Genomic DNA, 21,685 nt, shown 5'->3' on the forward strand with positions numbered 1-21,685 from the left:
AATTAATACATTTATACATTTGTAAAATTATAAAATCTTATTTATATATTTAGTTTTTTTTTTTTTTTTTTTATGAAAATACATTTGCACTCAATGTAAAATCTGGATCTTAAAGTAATTTTTAAAGCAAAATTTAGTTAGATTTTATGTAGACAATCATTTATTTTATTTTTTTTGTTAAAAAGTGTTCAATGTAAAATCTTCGTCCTGAATTAAGTAAAAAAAATATATTTTTTTTATTAACATTTTTTTTGTTTGCTTTTGAATGAGAAAAAAAGTAAAGTAAATGATAGTAAAGTAAATATAATACATTATTTTATTTTGGTTTGGTTTGTTTTATTTATTTACTTATTTGTCCATCTATTTATGTATTAGTTTTTTATTATTATTTATTTATTTATATTCATATGTTTAATTTTACCTTTTACTTTGAAATGATAAAAAAGCATCATGTTTTATTGTAATCTGGGTCTATCATTAAAGTCAGAATTTAGCAAGAATAAAGTGATTTATTTGATTCTATTTATAATATAGAATTTATATGTACAACACATACATATATATTTTGTAATGATGTTGAAATTGCTCAATGATTAGTTTTCTTCGCTTGTTCTCGGCGCTGTGCTCGGATGCTCTCTGGGTTTTGGCTGGTTCTCAGTCCTCCAGTGGTGTTTGGTGTTTGGTGGTGTTTTTCAGGCTTGATTATATTTGTTGAAGCACTGGTTCTGCTGTAGCGCAGATGAATGGCTCTCACACATCAGCTCTTGATTGGAGAGTCGTGGCGCTGGCTTTAATTAGTCACTGACAGCTGAGAGCCGAACACACACCTGTTGCACAGCTGCATGAGAAACACTTGTTGAGCGACACACAGATGAAAGATCTGCTCTCTACCTGACCAACACTCTCTGCAACACACACACACACACACACACACACACACACAGGCTTTTTTTTTGGCTGGAAATGGGCTCCACATTGCAGCTGATTCTGGCCAACAAACACCCACTCAGACGGGAACAGAGCACACAAACACACAGAGCTGATTTCATCTTTCTGCTCCAGGTTTATATGAGACAACTGGCATGGACATGCACAAGCTTGTTCATATTAATATATTTCAGTTTGGGTTATTTTTGTATACGTGTCGTTCAAATATAACAAAAGCAAAAGTGAGGTAGAATGTATTTATTTATTAATGTATTTATATGTTTACTTATTTACTTAATAAATTTATGTTTTTGCTTATTTTGTAAGATTGATTGATTGATTTTTTTAGAGGAAAACAATTTAGCTAGTTTGCTAGATTTGTATCTATTTATTTATTTGTTTATTTTATTTTTATTTATGAATCGTCTACCTGCCTGTTTATGTATATATCTATACATTCATTATTAATTAATTAAATTATTTATTAATTTATTTATTAATTAATCAATTTTTTATTTAGCAGATAATTTTGCTGTAGTTTTACTATTTATTTGTTCATATTCTTTTTGTTTATTTATATACTCATCTATCATTATATTAATTATTTGAATACATTTTACATTTTTGGGGATAAAAAAGTGTTGCACCCAAGTGTTCTGAAGTAATTTTAACAATCTATACATTGTGTTTTATATTTATTAATATATTTATCTACTTATCTGTTCATTCATGTATTATTTATTTATATTAATGCATTTTTCTTTCTTATTTTTGTGTGATAAAAAAGTGAGTCTTATAGTAATTTTAATCAGTAGTATTTAATTAATTAATTACTTTGTGTATTTTAGAAGAAAACATTTGAGGTTTATCATCTGTATCACAATTATATATATATATATAATATATATATATATATATATATATATATAATATATATAATATATATATATATATATATATATAATATATATATATATATATATATATATATATATATATAATCTGAATCTTTTTGTATTCGATCTATTTGTTTTTACGATTAACAAAAGCAAAAGACTTCTAACACTAGCTTGCTCTATTCTTTTTCTATTCTATCTGTTTTCTTTTTATTTATTATATAATTATAAATATAATTTTTTTTTACTTGCTATGTGTTAAGCTAACTGAGACTTGTTATAGCACTTTCATATCATTGCTCTTTTGTTGATTTCGATTGCTTTGTCCTCATTCGCTTTGGATAAAAGCGTCTGCTCTAAATGTATATGATATAAAATGTATCAATTTCAGTGTAAAAAGTTAATAGTTTGTCTTGTCTGATATCGGGCTGCTGTATTGAATGTTTCTCCGTCATCACGAGCAGCTGTAGAGCAGCTCAGATGGAGTCTTGTCTTGGCGTGTTTAATGGCAGCGGTCTTCATTCCTGCGGTTCTCCTTCAGGAGGCGAAGCTGCGGGAGCTGCTGGACGTGGGGAATCTGGTGGGACGGATAGAGAACCGGATGCTGACGGTGGTGACGGGGCCAGACATGGTCAACATCCAGTACCTCAACTTCATGGCCTTCCAGGAAGACGTCGCCAAGGTGTGTGTGATTAGATACACTCTTAAAAATAAAGATGGTTTTTTTTGGGCGTAACGTGCAATAAACCAATCAGAGTCTCATCTTCCATCCCCTTTAAGAGCCAGTTGCACTCGTGCCATGACGGATTTGCTATTTACACGGCGGAATTTGGCAAGCGCAAAGACAGAGCACGTTTCCGAGATGAAACGTAGCTGCTCGTGTGCGAGCAATAGATAATTCCGATACATGCAATGACTATCCAATATGACATGTAGGCAATCCTTTATTTTTTTTATATTTGGCATGTTTCTGTGCTGCTGTGCGTCCCTGTGTTTAATAAGCAGCATGTACGCTCTTTAAATAACAAAGAAAAAACATTGCACCAGACTTTAGACCAGGTTTGAGTTGTTCTATGGTGCAGTCTATTTTCAGCGCCTTAAAATAGCAATGCACCTGAACACCACTCTTTTTTTAGACTGGCATACCCATTGGCGCACAAATGGACACAAATGCATTTGCTAATTAAACGACGTGGCGCTGGACAGGAAAATGCGAACGGAGCCGAACTGAAACTAGCAAACACACTTGCACTGCGCCGCCTTGCGTCACATTGCGCCGGGTGTATGATAGGGCCCTTCTTCTCTTAATGGTTCTGTAAAGAACCTTGAGTTTCACAAAAGCTTCTTTGTGGTGGGTGGTTTAAATGAAATATCTTTGTGTTTGATGAAGGAGTGGGCGGATGAGCTCTTCAGTCTGGCGTCAAACCTGCTCGCTCAGAACATGGGTCGAGAGTCCTGTCTGGAGAAAGCGTGAGTACCTGATGCTCACATTTATTTACCGGCTTCCATCAGGGTTTGAAATGTGTTTGTGAGTCATTGTCAGGAACTGTACTGGATTTAAAAGAATGTAAAGTCACATTTAATGCCTTTGTGTGTAATGCATTATAAATGTGTTCATAATGCATGCTGTAATGCATTTATATGATTTCATAAATAATTGTAACCAAAAATGCATTAGAATATTAAGGTTTGTTTGTTGTGTGTTTTAATGCATTACACTTTCTAAAAGTCTAACAATGAAAAAAGTGTTATAATGTATAATGGTTATACAATGGTTATACAAAGCATTAAAAGATGCATTACAAAGCAAACCCATCCATCCATCCAAACATCCATCCATACATCCAACCATCCATCCATCCATCCACCCACCCATTCACCCTTCCATCCATCCATACATCCATACATCCAGCCATCCATCCATCCATACATCCAACCATCCATCCATCCATCCATCCATCCATACATACATCCATACATCCATCCATCCAGCCATCCATCCATCCATCCATCCAACCATACATCCATACATCCATACATCCATACATCCAACCATCCATCCATCCATCCATCCATACATACATCCATACATCCATCCATCCAGCCATCCATCCATCCATCAATCCAACCATACATCCATCCATCCATCCATACATCCAGCCAGCCATCCATCCATCTATCCACCCATCCATACATCCAGCCATCCATCCATCCATACATCCATCCATACGTACATACATACATCCATACATCCAGCCATCCATCCATCCATCCATCCATCCAACCATACATCCATACATCCAGCCATCAATCCAACCATACATCCATACATCCAGCCATCAATCCAACCATACATCCATACATCCATCCAACCATCCATCCATCCATCCATCCATCCATCCATCCAACCATCCATCCATACATCCATACATCCAGCCATCCATCCATCCATCCATACATCCATACATCCATCCATCCATCCATCCAACCATCCATCCATCCATCCATCCATCCATCCATCCAACCATCCATACATACATCCATCCATCCATCCATCCAACCATCCATCCATCGATCCATCCAACCATCCATCCATCCATCCATCCATCCATACATCCATCCATCCAGCCCTCCATCCAGCCCTCCATCCAGCCATCCAGCCATCCATCCATCCAACCATACATCCATACATCCAGCCATCAATCCAACCATACATCCATACATCCAGCCATCAATCCAACCATACATCCATACATCCATCCAACCATCCATCCATCCATCCATCCATCCATCCATCCATCCATCCATCCATCCAACCATCCATCCATCGATCCATCCAACCATCCATCCATCCATCCATACATCCATACATCCATCCATCCAGCCCTCCATCCAGCCCTCCATCCAGCCATCCAGCCATCCATCCATCCAACCATACATCCATACATCCATACATCCAGCCATCCATCCAACCATACATCCAGCCATCCATCCATCCAACCATACATCCATACATCCAGCCATCCATTCAACCATACATCCATCCATCCAGCCCTCCATCCAGCCATCCAGCCATACATACATACATACATACATACATACATACATACATACATCCAAACACAATCAGTAAGTCCCTGTGGCTCAGTGGTAGAGCATTACATTAGCAGTGTAAAAGGTTGTTGGTTCGATTCTCAGGGGACACACCTACTGGTAAAAACACATAGTGTATAGCCTGAATGCGTCTGCTAAATGCATTAATGTAATGTACACACGCTTTCCTGAGAATGACTGATGTAGTTTTCCATGGTATTGTTTTCTCTCCAGCTTCACGAGACTCAAACTGCAGACGAATCAAGAGGGTCGAATCCCAGTGAAAAAGTAAGCCAGCATCCATCTCCACGTCTGTGTCAGGTGATAAACGAGAACGTCCTCCTCTGATGTTTCTCTGTCTCTCTGCAGCATCTTCCGCATGTTCTCGACGGACCGGAAGCGTGTGGAGACGGCACTGGAGAGCTGCAATCTTCCGGCCGGCCGGGTGAGCATGTGTTCGGCTAATCGCTCCAGAATCCCACTGGCAGACAGGAAGACCTCATGTTTCCACAGGAATCAGTTTGTGGGTTTTTACCAGATATGTGTGCTCTCGGATCAAGGAACACCACCTGACAAATGACATCTTACGTTTTCTCTCCCAGGATCAAGGGAAATCTATTTGCCTTATTATTTTACGGCAAATCTAAAAACTGAACATAGGAACAAATCAAGAATGTTAAAAGGCCTCCTTAGGGAGAAAGTGTCATTAATTAGTGATTTTTTAAATATATTTGTATTCATCTGTTATTTTTGTCTATTTTATTTCAATTATGTTTATTTTTGTACATATTAATTATATTATATATATATTAAATATTTAGTTTTTTATTTTTATCCATTTATTTATTTGTTCATGTTATATATATATATATATATATATATATATATATATATATATATATATATATATATATATATATATATATATATATATATATATAATTATATATATTTTTATCTGTTTATTTTTATTTTATCATTGTTGTTTTGATTATACATTGTTTTCACCTATTTAACTGTTTTTAATCTATTATTTATTTATTTATTTTTATCTGTTTATTTTTAATGTTTTATTTAAATTGTTTTAAATTATTGTTTATTTATCATCTGTAATTATATTATACATTTTATTTATACATTTATTTATTTATTTATCTGTTTTTATTTTAATCTATTTATTTTTCTATATATATATATATATATATAGAGAGAGAGAGAGAGAGAGAGAGAGAGAGAGAGAGTATCTTTTTTATTTGCTTATTTTTTGTTTTATTTTAATTCATTTATGTTTTTCGGTTTTATCATTATTGATTTGTTTATACATTGTTTTAATCTATTATTTTTTTATTTATATTTATATATCTGTTTATTTTATCTTTTTATTGATTGATTTATCCAGTATTTGACCTATTTCTCTGTTTACCCCCTTGTTTTTTAATCCCTAGCATCAAGGGGGGTCTGTTGGTTTGCTTTATCATTTTACGGCCAATTTAAAGCTTGAGAGTTGAACATGGGGAGATTTTCTAAATCCACAATGCTGAAAGGCCTCAGGAGAGTCGGGAAGGGAGAAGTGTGGAACTAATGAGAAATCCTCACTGTGTTACTCTCTCCTCCGCCTCTGACTCACTCACATTCACATCCTTTCTTCAGTTTTTTCTTCTTTGTTTGCTGCTTTTGTGTTTTGCGCGGTGATGCAATAGTCAGCCGCGGGCGAGAGCTGCATGTTTTGAATGTTCCTTCAGAGATGAGCGTCTGACAGCTTGTGGACGACATGAGTAATGTTCGCTCGCTGACGTTATTGAGTTGGTCGTAACAAACCAATCGATTCGTTGTCAGGTGAACTAGATGCCTCTTAGGATGAAATGAGCTAATTAAATGATGAATTCAGTTTGTGTTTCCGTTCATATGAAACCACGTGTTATTAAAGGCAGGTTCAGTCTCTGTGTTTTTGCTGCGTCAGATTGAAGAGTGCTTGTTAACGTCATGATCTGATCTGGTCTGATCTCGTTGGTCTCTGCAGAGCGACTCCGTCCCGTTGGAGGATATGACGGCTGACGTTTACAAATCGTTCATCAACAACCTCTGCCCGCGATCTGAGATCAACCAAATATTTGCTGATCTGTAAGTCCTCATGGAGCCATTTTCAGCTGATGCTGTAGCTGAAGATGCATTCAATTTAAAAAAATAAATAATAAGTTTGTCAGGTTTTTTTATACCTGCTCAGGTTTCACATTTTTATATAATGGTTTATTTGTATCTACGAATTTAATTGTTTAGTATGCATTGCTGTATTTAGTTATCTGCTTCCATCCATTTATTTATTTGTCTATTTTTTCCATTTTTATTCATATTTTTTTTTTTTTTTGTATTATTTATACACTCTTTTTATGTTTGTCTTTGTTTTCTTTGTATCTATTCGTCTACCATTTATTTACTCATCTAATTGTTCTGTGTATTCTTTTTATAATTGTTTTAATTTTCACTTTAATGTTTTTTATTCATCTATTGTTTTATCCATCTGGTTTTTTTTTCAGTTTTTCTTGATTTATCTTTTATTTATGCATTATACATCTATCTAGATTTTTTTCAGTTTTTATGCATTCATGAATTTTTATCTAATTTTTTTTCCACATTTTTCAGTGTAATTATTTATGCACGTATGCATTTGTGTATTACTACATAATGTTGCCTTCAAGTCATGTTGGAATGATATTTATGAGACGAGTGCATTATAGTGTTTTAATTAGTTGGAGGCGCAACAATTGTAAAAATTCTGATGAAACATAATTGGTATTGATCATAACCAAGATGTCCCTTTAGAAGAAAATCCACCTTGCTGATAGTGATTGTGTGGTTTGCATGCTGGGATGATGCATGTGTGTTATGATTATGACTGTAAACCGTATGCTCTCTTCTGGATCTCCTGTCTCTCTCCAGCGGCGCGAAGAGCAGAAACTATCTGACGGTGGATCAGATGACAGACTTCATCAACAACAAGCAGCGAGACCCGCGTCTGAACGAGATCCTGTACCCTCCGCTCAAACCCGAGCAAACCCAGCTGCTCATGGAGAAGTTCGAGCCCAGCGCAGCGATGATTCAGAAGGGTCTGTCATTATTCTCTCAGTTTCTTTTCCATACACTTATAGTCAGTTTATAATTAGGCTCAATGTTTGTGGGGGGGGTCATAGTGACTTTAAGAACACCATAACATTGTTACAAAAAGACTCATTCACTGTAGTGCGATTCCTCTGAAGTCATGTGATGTTTTGTGTCAGAAGCAGATCAAAATTTCCGGAAAGTTTGGTGAAAATCTTCCACTTCGCTGCAGCTTTTAATTCCATTTCCACTTTCTCGGCCGGATGCCGTTTTCTCAGAGAGCGACCGCAGATGTAGACCGTTTCTCCATCGATCGATGATAGACATCTCTGTGTAATTGTTAATTGCTGATAATTACATGGGAGGGTTTTCCTATGAGGTGCTGCATTTCTATAAGAGCAGATGATGATGTCAGGCTCCGTCTGTTCCCGCCATTGCACTAATATGAAATCTGATCCCTCATTAGTTTTTCCACCAAACTTGTTGATTGACAGCTGCATTAAAACACTGATGAATTCCTGTGTTTCAAATGACAAACACCTCGGGATTCAACCAGCAATGCATCCCATCCGATTTAAAGGTCTGTTGCCATGAATATACGCTCATTTGAGATGCCGCTTGAAAACATGTCACTTTTCAGAAGCATCAGTCACATTTGAGACTTTTCCTCATGAAAGTTTAATACTTAGGCTTGAAACATTGTTGCATTATCTAAATATAAAGATTTTTGTCAGATATTTTTAGTGATTTCGTCTTTCTCAGGAGGTTCGCTGTCTGTCAGCGAATCAGCACACAGGGTCATGAATATTAATTAGATAACGTCCTAAATGATATGCTGAAAATATGATGTCGGAGCAAATAATGAGGAAACCAAATACTAATAGTTATTTAATATACGTACACATACACAAATTCATTCTAAACGGAAAAGTATAGAAATAAATAGATTAATGGGTGGATGGTTGGATTTATGGATGTATGTATGGATGGATGGATGGGTTGGATGGATGGATGGATGGATGGATGGATGGATGGACGGATAGATGGATGGATGGTTGGATGGATGGATGGATGGATGGATGGATGGATGGATGGCTGGATGGATAGATAGATGGATGGATGGGTGGATGGATGAATGGTTGGGTGGATGGATGGATGGATGGATGGATGGATGGATGGATGGTTGGATGTATGATGGATGGATGGATGGATGGCTGAATGGATGGGTGGATGGATGGGTGGACAGATCAAAAAGTGGATATTTTATCTAATATTTGTGTATTATTATCTCATTTATAAGCACTAATTAAATGAGTATTAGCAGCCAGGTCCATACAGTATATATATATATTAGCTGCTGACCATAGTTACATGGCCAAGTCAGTCTCCTGACCTCAACCCGATTGAGCTGCATTTCACTCGCTGGAGACAAAACTAAAGGCAGAAAGGGCCACAAACAAACAACCACTGAAGTCCGCTTCAGTAAAGACCTGGCAAAACATCACAAAGAAGAACAAACCCGGTCTCTGCTGATGTCCATGAGTCTAGACTTCAAAGGATTCTCAACAAAAAATTAAAAATAAATATTGCATTTGAGCTCCTGAAAAAGGGGGAACTGTGTATAAAAATGGTTTTGATTCCTAAGAAATACATTTACATTTAGTCATTTAGAAGACGCTTTTATCCTATATAGTGACTTACAAATGAGGAGAATGGAAGAAATCAAAAACAACAAAAGAGCAATGATACATAAGTGATCAGTTAGCTTAGATTTAACAAATTCTTTTAAGAATAGAATTCGAATAGTGAGTGCTATATTTTTGTTTAACCCCTTGAATCATATCTTAAAAGTTTTCATTGTTGTATTTCAATTCTGTTCTGGTGAAAATGTTTGCAGTGTCCAAATATATCTGGACCTAACTGTTAGTATCTGTTTCAGTTAGGACATGTCCTTATAAGGCAGCTGCCTGCGTAGGGGGCGGACAGCGAGGAAGTGCACTTGATTTTGGAACACAGCCTTTGAGTTTCTTATTCTGCAGAAAGAATAACAAACCTCCATAACATTCTGTTTCAGTGCCACAGCAGCAGTAACTCATGAGATGCATTGTTGCTGGCTTATTTATATATCTCCGAGCACAAGGCTCCGCGGGCAAACTGGAGATCAGGTCACGAGATGATAATGCTAGACGGCTGATTGATTATTGGCACAATGAGTCCAGAGGAGCCAGAGATGGATGAGGAGGATCATCTGGGGTTTTTTAGCTGCCGGTTCAACATGACACCTCGCTGTCATTCAGATTACAACTCTGTTTTCTCCGAGACAGGCAGAGGACAGTCCACCGCCCACGCCAGAAACACCAGACACACAAGACGCTCATATTTGCATGGTATTGATTGTAGATTTGGAGGAACAATCGGGTTGTAAAGCAGGCTGCGTTTGCAAGATTTCATTGCATCCGTACAACATTCATTGTCTGATAGTCAATAAACCCTGGAGATGAGGTGCTTATTAGACACGATGTAAAAACAAATCTTGAGAAATAAGGTTTCATATTCCTTTTTTGTTGAGTATCAAAAGGCTTTTATGCCTCATATATTCTAATATAGTGAGAATATGGAGGAAAATAAAGATCACTTTCATTCAGAGAATGAAAGTGAGCAGAAATGTGGAATTTGCAGCAGATGATGATAATTCTATGATTGTAATGTAAATCAATGAGATCTTTGTAAAATTATATAAATATCAGTCATCACTCTATAATATATGGTCTTAGTAAGATGAGATTGAAATGATCCGAACATATAATGCAATGCAATCCGTTGCGGATTGAGAGATGAAGAAATAAACGCTCCTCAAAATATCATGATGATCATATCTGAACACGATTCAATTGTGCAATCTAACTGTCCTGAAAAGCACCTTAAGATGCAGACGTTATCTTGTTCTTTCGTTCTCCACTGAACTCGACAGGACAATCGCTGGATTTCAACAGTGTGCACTAATTGTAGTCTTTAAAGCCATTTGCCTCCCTGTTCACGACAGCAAGGTGGTTGATGTTATTTCTGTGTGTGCAAATCAAAGGCTGTTAGCACAGAAGTGATAAGAGACGCCGGCGATCCTCACCACCAGAAAACGAGTGACGGTTAATTACCTCCAGAGCTCTGCAAAGAACAGCTTTAATTAATGTAAAGTGCTGCTGAGATTGAGTCACAGGGGACGCTCGTCCCGAGTGTCTTCCCTTCAGCCGCCAGTGCTGATCTCCTGCTTGAGTTTAATTTGAAGTCTGTTTGCAGTAGCAGTGCTAATTTACTCCACGAGACGAGCTGTTACTTGAGCTGCAAAAGAGAGAAAGACAGTGCTAATATACAGAGGTGAAATCAACCCTGTTGCATGTATAGCACTCTACTGTAATGAACTTCATACACTAGCATCTCAGCTGCTGAAAGAAGGGAATGCTTTTATTTAGCAGTGACGAATCAAAAGTGTTATAATATTTCTGTTTCAAAGAAATGCTGATCTTTGATCTTGCTATTCATCCAAGGATTCTGAAAAGGAAAATGCATGACAGTTTCCACTAAAATATTAACTGTTTTCAACATCGATAAGTTTTGTGAGCAGCAAATCGTCATATTAGAATGATTTATAAAAACCGGAGTAATGCTGCTAAAAATCCAGCCGCGCGTCACAGAAATAAATTAAATTTGAACAGATATCCACATAGACAACAGTTATTTCAAATTGTAATAATATTACACAATTTTGCTGTTTTTACTGTATTTTATCAAATAAATGCAGCCTAGGTGATGAGCTGAAGACTCTTGTTTGAAAGCATTATAAAATCTTACCAACCTTACCAAACGTTTTGAATGATACCTTAGTAACAGTCAAAATACAACAATGTCAAATGGGTTTGAATGCAATTTTGCAGTTTGAGACTCCTGAAATGATGCTTATGGTCTCATCTGCTGAAATGTGATGTGATGCATGATGTTTTTGATCTGATTTGTGTAACAGGGCAGATCTCAGCGGAGGGCTTCGCCAGGTATCTGATCAGTGAGGAGAACAGTGTCATTCCTCCAGAAAAACTGGACCAGAGTGAAGACATGAGCTTCCCTCTCTCTCATTACTTCATCAACTCGTCCCACAACACTTACCTCACAGGTACACACACACACACACACACTCATATCTGAATGCAAATACAAAATTTATAAGATAATTTGTTATAATAATGCATTTAATTTTTTATAGCACCTGCTTAATAGATTAATTTATTTGAGTCAGTTTGCATAAAGCTGCTAAGGAGAAAAACAGGGTGTGAGAGGAATCTGTGTTTCTCTATAATCATAATTCCAAATCTGATTATTTTCTCTTTTGTATATGCATTAGTGCCTTTACATTTGTATTCTAAAGTCTACTTCCGATAAAGTGCATTATGTCACATGAGAAGCAATTATCAGGGGAGGGAGCTGAGAACATGCTAGCCGCAGAAACAAAGAGGAAATGAATAATGAATGTAATTATGGTCAATGTACTGCTAATGTACCAATCTAACACACAATGCTGCTAAAGTACACGCAGCAACCGGTGTTCTTAAAGGAGCAGCACACCCAAAAATCTATCTACTGTTTTCATTATGTTCAGCTTTATGACATTCAAGCCAGTATGATATTGCTGTTTTTTGTTTGTTTGTTTATAAAACACATAAGAAGAATCAAAAAAGGACAAAAAAACATGAAAGTATCATAATGCAGTCCATACTATCGAAGATTGTTTCTGCCATGGAATAAAAATAGAAAAGGTGATTGTGACTTTTTATCTCACAAATCTGACTTTTCTTGCAATTTTTACTCTCTTTTTTTGTAACTTTTTTTTCTCTAAATTCTTAGTTTAAATATCAAAAAATGTAAGTTATTTTCTCTCAATTCTGAATATACATCTGGCCATTTTTACTCTATCACAGCAATCTGACTTTTTTTCACAATCTTTACTGTTCTTCTCAGGATTCTGAGTTTAAATCTTGCAAATGTAACTCTTTTCTCTAAATTCCAAGTTGAAATATCACAAATGTAAATCTTTTCTCTAAATTCTAAGTTGAAATATCACAAATGTAACTCTTTTCTCTAAATTCTAAGTTGAAATATCACAAATGTAACTCTTTTCTCTAAATTCTAAGTTGAAATATCACAAATGTAACTCTTTTCTCTAAATTCTAAGTTGAAATATCCCAAATGTAACTCGTTTCTCTAAATTCTAAGTTGAAATATCACAAATGTAACTTTTTTCTCTAAATTCTAAGTTGAAATATCACAAATGTAACTCTTTTCTCTAAATTCTAAGTTGAAATATCACAAATGTAACTTTTTTATCTAAGTTCTAAGTTGAAATATCACAAATGTAACTTTTTTATCTAAGTTCAAGTTGAAATATCACAAATGTAACTTTTTCTCTCTAAATTCTAAGTTGAAATATCACAAATGTAACTGTTTTCTCTAAATTCTAAGTTGAAATATCACAAATGTAACTCGTTTCTCTAAATTCTAAGTTGAAATATCACAAATGTAACTCGTTTCTCTAAATTCTAAGTTGAAATATCACAAATGTAACTCTTTTCTATAAATTCTAAGTTGAAATATCACAAATGTAACTCTTTTCTCTAAATTCTAAGTTGAAATATCACAAATGTAACTTTTTTCTCTAAATTCTAAGTTGAAATATCACAAATGTAACTCGTTTCTCTAAATTCTAAGTTGAAATATCACAATGTAACTCTTTTCTCTAATTTCTAAGTTGAAATATCACAAATGTAACTGTTTTCTCTAAATTCTAAGTTGAAATATCACAAATGTAACTCGTTTCTCTAAATTCTAAGTTGAAATATCACAAATGTAACATTTTCTCTCTAAATTCTAAGTTGAAATATCACAAATGTAACTCTTTTCTCTAAATTCTAATTTGAAATATCACAAATGTAACTCTTTTCTCTAAATTCTAAGTTGAAATATCACAAATGTAACTTTTCTCTAAATTCTAATTTGAAATATCACAAATGTAACTCTTTTCTCTAAATTATAAGTTGAAATATCACAAATGTAACTCTTTTCTCTAAATTATAAGTTGAAATATCACAAATGTAATTCTTTTCTCTAATTTTTAAGTTGAAATATCACAAATGTAACTCTTTTCTCTGATTTCTAAGTTGAAATATCACAAATGTAACTCTTTTTTTTCTAAATTCTGAATATACATCTTGCCATTTGTACTCTCTTTTTCACTGAATTCTGAGTTCGGAATAAAAAAGGTAAGAACAACATTTCCACCTATTTTTTATGTCATGCATTTCAGACCTTTTCCCACAGATCTGCAAGTTTATAAAATCAGAATTGTTAGATTAAAAAGTCGCAAACCCATTTTTATTTTTTAAGTTTACATCTCATAATTCAGAATTTTTTTCACATCATTTTGAGAATCTAGCAATTCTCTGTTTTTTGGGGAATTCTGACTTCTACATCTGTACACTTTTTTCTTTCTTTTGCCAAAAAAAAGTATCTTCGACTTCTTTCTTTATATCGCATAACTCAGACTTTTCTTCTCAGAATTACATATAATTTAAATGTGCAATTCAGAGTTTTTAAAATCAGAATAACATTTTTTATTTTGTTTGATTCCATGGTGGAAACAAGCTTTCAACTCAAATAAAGTATTTGCATATTTGAGTGCATGCAGTAAGCTTGTGTGTGTGTGTGTGTTGTCAGCCGGGCAGCTCGCGGGGAGCTCCTCTGTAGAGATGTACCGTCAGACGCTGTTGTCTGGATGTCGCTGTGTGGAGCTGGACTGCTGGAAGGGCCGGACGGCGGAGGAGGAACCCGTCATCACACACGGCTTCACCATGACCTCAGAGATCTCCTTCAAGGTGACCCACCAGAGCTAGGTTCACATTGAGTTCTCACACAGCCTTTCATCAGTGCACGCTGTCAAGTAGTGCTTAACTCAGAGCTATTTTCTGCTTTTGGAGACGTTTCTATAAAAAAAAAGTAATTTTTTCACTGACTGATACACATTTCCATACAAAACCAATCTTCACTTTACAGCTCTGTGAGTGCTCATTTAATTTTATTAAAGCTAATTTATTTTTATAATTATTTGATTTGATTATGATTTCAGATTCCAATAAGAGTTTTGTATATTTATTAAATTTTTTAGAATTTATTCTTTATTTTATTTCATTTTATTCTGTTTTGTTTAATTTCAGATTCTAAAGAGTTTAGTACGTTTTATTTCTTACCATATTTAAGTCTAAACCGACAAATATAAATTTTCTTTTCTTTTCTTTTGATCTCACTTTTTAATTTTTTATTATTTTAATTTAATCCCATTTTTTTTTTCATTTTTATTTTATTTTATTTTATTTTATTTTCAGATTCCACAAAGAGCTCAGTACATTTTATTTCATGCTATATCTAAATCTATTCTGCGGAATTCCACTTAATTTGTTATTATTTTTATTTTCTTTTATATATATATATATTTTATATAATAAAACAAAGCTTAATAAAGTACATTGCATTCAGTAACAAGTTAAATAGAAAATACAATAATAAAAATCAGCTATGCCTATTCATTTAGTATTATAACTGCATTAAAAGAGAAATAAACTATATAAATTGAGCTATTCCACATATGTCCTGTTAGATAAATTACTCAGATAAAAACTAAATTCATCGCAATCTGTTCTTGTTTTCCAGGAAGTGATTGAAGCCATAGCAGAGTGTGCTTTTAAGACGTCTCAGTTCCCTGTCATCCTGTCCTTCGAGAATCATGTGGACTCGTAAGTGTAGAAGCTGCCGACTGCAACTATGGCAACAAGGAGAGGAGCGATTAGAAGTGTCTCTGAGATGCATAATTTGTTTTCAGTCATCACTGTTGTCTTGTGAGATGTCACACGCGCTGGCTCACTTCGTTTTCTACATCAAATCAGAGATGACATGCTGGAATTTCACTTCAGTCACATCACTGTAGATGTAGTCTCCAGAATGATGTGCATGAGAACATTGCCAGGTGCTACATTTGGAGACTTATTATAATTATGGTTTTATTTATTTTATTTTATGTTTTATTTCATTATGCTTTCAGCTTCCAGTTAGGGTTTGGGACATTTTATGTATTACCATATTACCATTTACCATATTTAGAAGATTTCCCCATAAATCAATTACATTTTTTATTCTATATTTTATTCTTCATTTTATTCTTTTATTCTTTTTTTTCATTATGCTTTCAGCTTTAAGTGAGAGTTTAGTACATTTTGTTTATTTTTGCCATATTCAAATTAAGATTTTATTTATTTAAATTAAGATGCTATTTTATTTCATATATTATTTTTTTATTTTAGATTATTTTTAACCATTATTATGCTTTTAGCTGCCAATAAGGTTTAGTTCATTTTATTACCAACTATTCTGCACTGCAGTATTCAAAATCTACCCCTAAATGAGTTTAAATTAAACTAATTAAATTAAATTAAATTAAATTAAATTAAATTAAATTTAATTTAATTTAATTTAATTTAATTTAAAAAAAATTTAATAATTATTATTCTTTTTTTCATTATTTTTTAAATTTTTTAATTTTTTTATTTGTATTTATTTTATTTTATTTTATTTTATTTTATTTTATTTTATTTTATTTTATTTTATTCCAGTATGATTTTTTGCATATAACATATAAGATTTTGTTTATCTATTCAGCAGAATTTTCCAAATCTCCCCCCATAATTCAGCAAAGGAATGATAAAAACGGTCTGCAGATTTCATCTTGCTCTTGGACTTTATACTGTCATTTAGTGAAGTTGATGCAGCAAATGTTACGAAGCGCTAATTTGTTACTCTCTGTTTATGCAAAAATGGCTGTTTCATGTGTTTCTGTTGAATGGCAGCCCCAAACAGCAAGCCAAAATGGCAGAATATTGCCGATCGATATTCGGGGACGCTCTTTTGACCGAGACTCTGGAGAAATATCCTGTAAGTGTCTCTGTCCCTGATGCATTTGTGCTCTGTTTTCAGCCAGCGTTCTCCTGACTGATTCTGCTGTGTTTCAGCTCGAGTCCGGTGTTCCTCTGCCAAGCCCTCTTGAGCTCAAGGGAAAGATCCTGATCAAGAACAAGAAATCTCACCCCAAAGCGTCAGACGGCAGCACGAAGAAGAAGCTGTCCGAGCAGGTGTCCAACACTAACAGTGACTCGTCCAGCGTCTTCGAGCCGTCGTCTCCCAGCGCTGGACACGCAGGTATCACACCCTCAAATCTGCATGACTGAATTAAATAAGATTGAATTCATTAATCATTTTAAATATTAAATTAATATTAATATTAATTAATTAAAAAAAAATCTTATTTTTTTTAAATATAATTTAAATGTTCATTTAGATGTTTTAAAACATAAAAACTGTAGTGCTGCTGTTATTAGCATATATTAATTGTAAATAAAATATAATGAACTTAAATTTGTGTAAATGTTTAAACTGTATATATAAATAAAAAAATATATATATAAAATAAAATAAAAATGTGTATACATTTTTGTAAAGTTGTAATTATTCAATATAATATAATTTAATCTGTAAATTTTATGTAATATAATATAATATAATATAATATAAAATAAATACATTTAAATTTGTATTTGTAAATCGTAATATAATATATTGCAACTAAACCTGTAAATTGTAAATAAATTAAAAGATTGTAAATAAAATAAAAGATTAATTTGTAGGTGTATCTAAATTTTAATTATACAATATAATATAATAATGGATGTATCAGTAAATCACGAATAATTTAAATTTAAATTAAATACATCAATTATAAATGTACAATATTATAGTATAGGATAGTAAATAAAAAATTCTGAATTCTAAAGGATATAAACTAAATTAAAATGACATTTATAAATTGAAAACGAACACAATTTTATATAATAAATAATAAAGTAATTTGTAATTTGTAACTTAAAGATATATTAAATAAATAATAAAGATAATAAACAAAAACATTAAACTGCATATATATATATATATATATATATATATATATATATATATGTATATATATATATACGCACAAATGAAAAAGATTGCATTAAATGACAATTATTTTATTTGCTAGTAATTATTTAATGATAACTAAATAATATAATAGATCACACAAAAATTACAATTCCACGTAATTTATTTATTAGTACTTATTTAATGATAGATTAATACATCACCCTTTCATGTGCATGAATATTATTTACTTTATTTATCGATGTTTAATAATAAATAAATAATCGCATAACTTATTTATATTTGTGTACAAATGAAACTGATCAGACATAAATGACAGTAGTCTAATTTATTTATTGCTATTTATTTAGGGATAAATAAATAATGAAATTAAGAACTTGTACTTATTTTTTGCAATAAATTAAACAGATCACCAAAAAAAAAAAAAAAAACAATTAAATGCATTCATTGATAGATAAAACAATAATAATTTAGATTTGTGCACAAATCACCCATAAATAATTTGTTTAATTATTTATTTCATAATACATGAATAATTAATTAAACAATTGATGACTGGATCCTGTTTTTGTGCTTCAGCGTCTGCAGAAGTGGAGGCTGAGGATGATGATGATGAAGATGATGATGATGATGACTGTAAGAAGTCCATGGATGAGGTCAGGATGCTTTTTATCATACTATTGATGCATATTTTGAATCAGCTTTTATTTGTATATTTTAAGTTTTTTATTTTAGTGGAAATTTGAGTAACTTTTTTTATGTGCTTCGTTGTTATTTTCTGTTTTTAATTTACATGTAGCTTTTTTTAGTTTTAAGTTATTTTAGTATTTTTAATTAATATAAATAACCATTAATATTTCAGTTATTTTAACGTTTCTCATTTCGATTTTTTTAATAAGCTATATATATATATATATATATATATATATACACTTCTATATACCTTTGAATCTATTTGATCTCAGTTTTAGTAATTTTAGCGTAAAAAAACATATTTATTTAAATTAGTTGGGCAACATGTCGAAATTCTATTTTTGTAGGTTTTTTTTTTTTTTTTATGTAGCTTTAATTTATTTTTATTTCATTTTTAACTTTCTAAATATGTTTAACTAGTTCTAATTTCTAGTTGTTTTTCTTATTTCTTATTTCTAATTCTTTTTCTATTTTTTGTCTAATATTTACAGTTTAATAGTTGTACTTTTAGTCTCACTTTGAAGCGGATTAATTGGTGATTTTGAGCTCATGCACAGACGTGAATTACTCTGCTTGTAAATAAAAGGTTTTGACTCTTGTGTACATTTTCACCAAAGGAGTACAGAATAAGGTTTGAAACTCTTAATCATTCACAAACTGATGTCCACACTCCTCATGAGCTCAAACTCTGATGTTATTGGTGATCTTCTTCAGGGTACAGCTGGATCTGAAGCCTTTGCCACTGAAGAAATGTCCACGCTGGTCAACTACATCCAGCCCACCAAGTTCCACTCGTTTGAGATTTCCAAGAGTAAGTTTTGGCCACATATGATGAAGAGTTGACCCATCTGAAGATCTGATTCAAACCAGATCGGTCTGCTTTCAGAGAGCAAACGCAGTTATCAGATGTCGTCGTTCGTGGAGACCAAAGCGCTGGAGCATCTCACCAAGACACCGGTGGAGTTCATCGAGCATCCTTTCAAACACAGCACACATTTCTGACCGCAAACCAGGACAAGAGCATCTATTATTCATGCCAAAACTTATGACCTAAATAATCCAATCTGTCAGGAAGATTTCAGAACAGCATCTGACTCGTGCCCTGTTTGCAAGTCTTCACAAGACATTTAATATGTTTGTGTGAAGAACAGATGGAAATGTATAGTATTATTCATTTAAATGTAGCTTTAATTGACACATGTTTATATTTAGATGTGATACCTTAATATGTATGCATCTGAGATAAATTACACCAAGCTTCTTTTGTTTTATTTATCAAAAAAAAAAAAAAAATTATATATATATATAAATAACAATTAAGTACATTAGCACAGTATTTATAAAAAATATATATAATATATTTTAATATATTAAAAAATGTATATAATGTATATAAAAATGTTATAGGTATATTTTGATGCCAAAATTGATGATAAATGATATAATAATGTTATAATGTAGGTGTTCAGTTTAGATTCCTAAATTGTATTTTGTTGTAGAAAAGTACTAAAAAGGGGAAAGAAATGTTCCACAAAAAATAAAACAATTACACAAATAATATCATTTACATTTAAAAATTCAGTTTGATGAAAAACACAAAAGATGGTAATTTCAAAATAAAAATACATTAAAAATACATTTTATAAATTAAACTATATATAAAAATAATAATGTTTTATTTCAGTGAGATGCCAAGTCAACATTTCTAATTCCTTATTTTTTCTAATGTCTATATTTTTTTCTACTTTCTAGAAATTTTTAGGTTTTTTTTTTTGTTTGATTTTGAATTGATTATTATTATTTTTTTTTATTTAGTTTTTTTTTTTTTTTTTTTTTATAGTTTTAGTCATCGGTAGCAGCACTAGGACATACATCAGCCAAATTGATTAAGTAGATTTATTTAAAATAATAATAATAATAAGTATATTAAAATGCAATTTTAAAATATACAAAAAAAATATTTGTTTATGAAAAAAAGAAAAAAGTAACCGTTTTAATGTTTTGTCAGGTGATGATGATGACACCGGTCTGTGTATGATTTGTTGATGTATCTGTGTAATTGGTTACGACGCTCCCTTAACCGTGTGCGTGTAGATACAACAAGTTTCAGCTGAGCAGGATTTATCCCAAAGGAACGCGTGTGGATTCCTCCAACTACATGCCGCAGGTCTTCTGGAACGCCGGCTGTCAGCTCGTGGCACTCAACTTTCAGACCATCGGTGAGAGACCGGGAGCAATGAAGACGCTTCGGGAGAGCCTTATGAAATTATGACTTAACTGTAATATGAAATCTCCACTGTAATCTGACTTTTTTACTCGCCTCTCTCTCAGATCTGTCCATGCAGCTGAACCTCGGCATGTACGAGTACAACGGGAAGAGCGGCTACAGACTCAAACCAGAGTTCATGAGACGACCGGACAAGAACTTCGACCCCTTCACAGAGAGCACTGTGGACGGCATCATAGCCAACACCTTATCAGTGAAGGTCAGACGCATAAGTATAACATCTCAGCTTTCAGCACATTAAAAGCTTTCATGGCACACGAGACTGTAGCCAGAACCTTTAGTACAAGGATATTAATATTCAATGCATTATTGTATTGATAAATGATTTGATGTAGTTCTTTTTTGTTTTATTTATTGTGTTTAGTGTAGATTTATGTTCAAGTTTTAATGCCTAAATTAGTTTTTGTTCCATAAAAATACTATAAAAGTGTAATTTTTTGATTGAAATTTTGGTTCAGTTTTGATCTTGTCAAATTGGCTTTTGTTCCAAAAAAATTCCATAAAAGCTTATATTATTTGTAATTTCAATTATATGTTCAACTTTGAAACCCAGAAAAAAAAATATTTAATCCAGAACAAATACTCTAAAATTATATAATTATTATTTTTTTTAATTTATGTTTAATTTTGA

General features: G+C 32.8%; 2 protein-coding genes across 2 annotated transcripts in view; one reads left to right on the top strand and one right to left on the bottom strand.

Moving 5' to 3' along the window:
• LOC127976343 (zona pellucida sperm-binding protein 4-like) overlaps nt 1-21,685 on the bottom strand; it is a 191,339-nt gene that overhangs the window by 83,502 nt on the left and 86,152 nt on the right. The gene's annotated exons all lie outside the window — the stretch shown is intronic.
• Nucleotides 1-21,685, top strand: part of LOC127976340 (1-phosphatidylinositol 4,5-bisphosphate phosphodiesterase beta-1-like) — a 63,293-nt gene that overhangs the window by 28,370 nt on the left and 13,238 nt on the right. The window contains exons 4-19 of the mRNA XM_052580701.1: nt 2,365-2,505; nt 3,214-3,293; nt 5,151-5,204; nt 5,286-5,361; nt 6,937-7,037; nt 7,854-8,020; nt 12,028-12,174; nt 14,769-14,926; nt 15,759-15,841; nt 16,949-17,033; nt 17,111-17,297; nt 18,654-18,730; nt 19,482-19,578; nt 19,654-19,738; nt 20,862-20,986; nt 21,099-21,253. Coding sequence (XP_052436661.1) covers nt 2,365-2,505; nt 3,214-3,293; nt 5,151-5,204; nt 5,286-5,361; nt 6,937-7,037; nt 7,854-8,020; nt 12,028-12,174; nt 14,769-14,926; nt 15,759-15,841; nt 16,949-17,033; nt 17,111-17,297; nt 18,654-18,730; nt 19,482-19,578; nt 19,654-19,738; nt 20,862-20,986; nt 21,099-21,253 — 1,818 coding nt within the window. The remainder of the gene's footprint in view (nt 1-2,364; nt 2,506-3,213; nt 3,294-5,150; nt 5,205-5,285; nt 5,362-6,936; nt 7,038-7,853; nt 8,021-12,027; nt 12,175-14,768; nt 14,927-15,758; nt 15,842-16,948; nt 17,034-17,110; nt 17,298-18,653; nt 18,731-19,481; nt 19,579-19,653; nt 19,739-20,861; nt 20,987-21,098; nt 21,254-21,685) is intronic.

The sequence above is a fragment of the Carassius gibelio genome, chromosome B17, assembly GCF_023724105.1.
Source record: "Carassius gibelio isolate Cgi1373 ecotype wild population from Czech Republic chromosome B17, carGib1.2-hapl.c, whole genome shotgun sequence".
NCBI classification, from domain to species: domain Eukaryota; kingdom Metazoa; phylum Chordata; class Actinopteri; order Cypriniformes; family Cyprinidae; genus Carassius; species Carassius gibelio.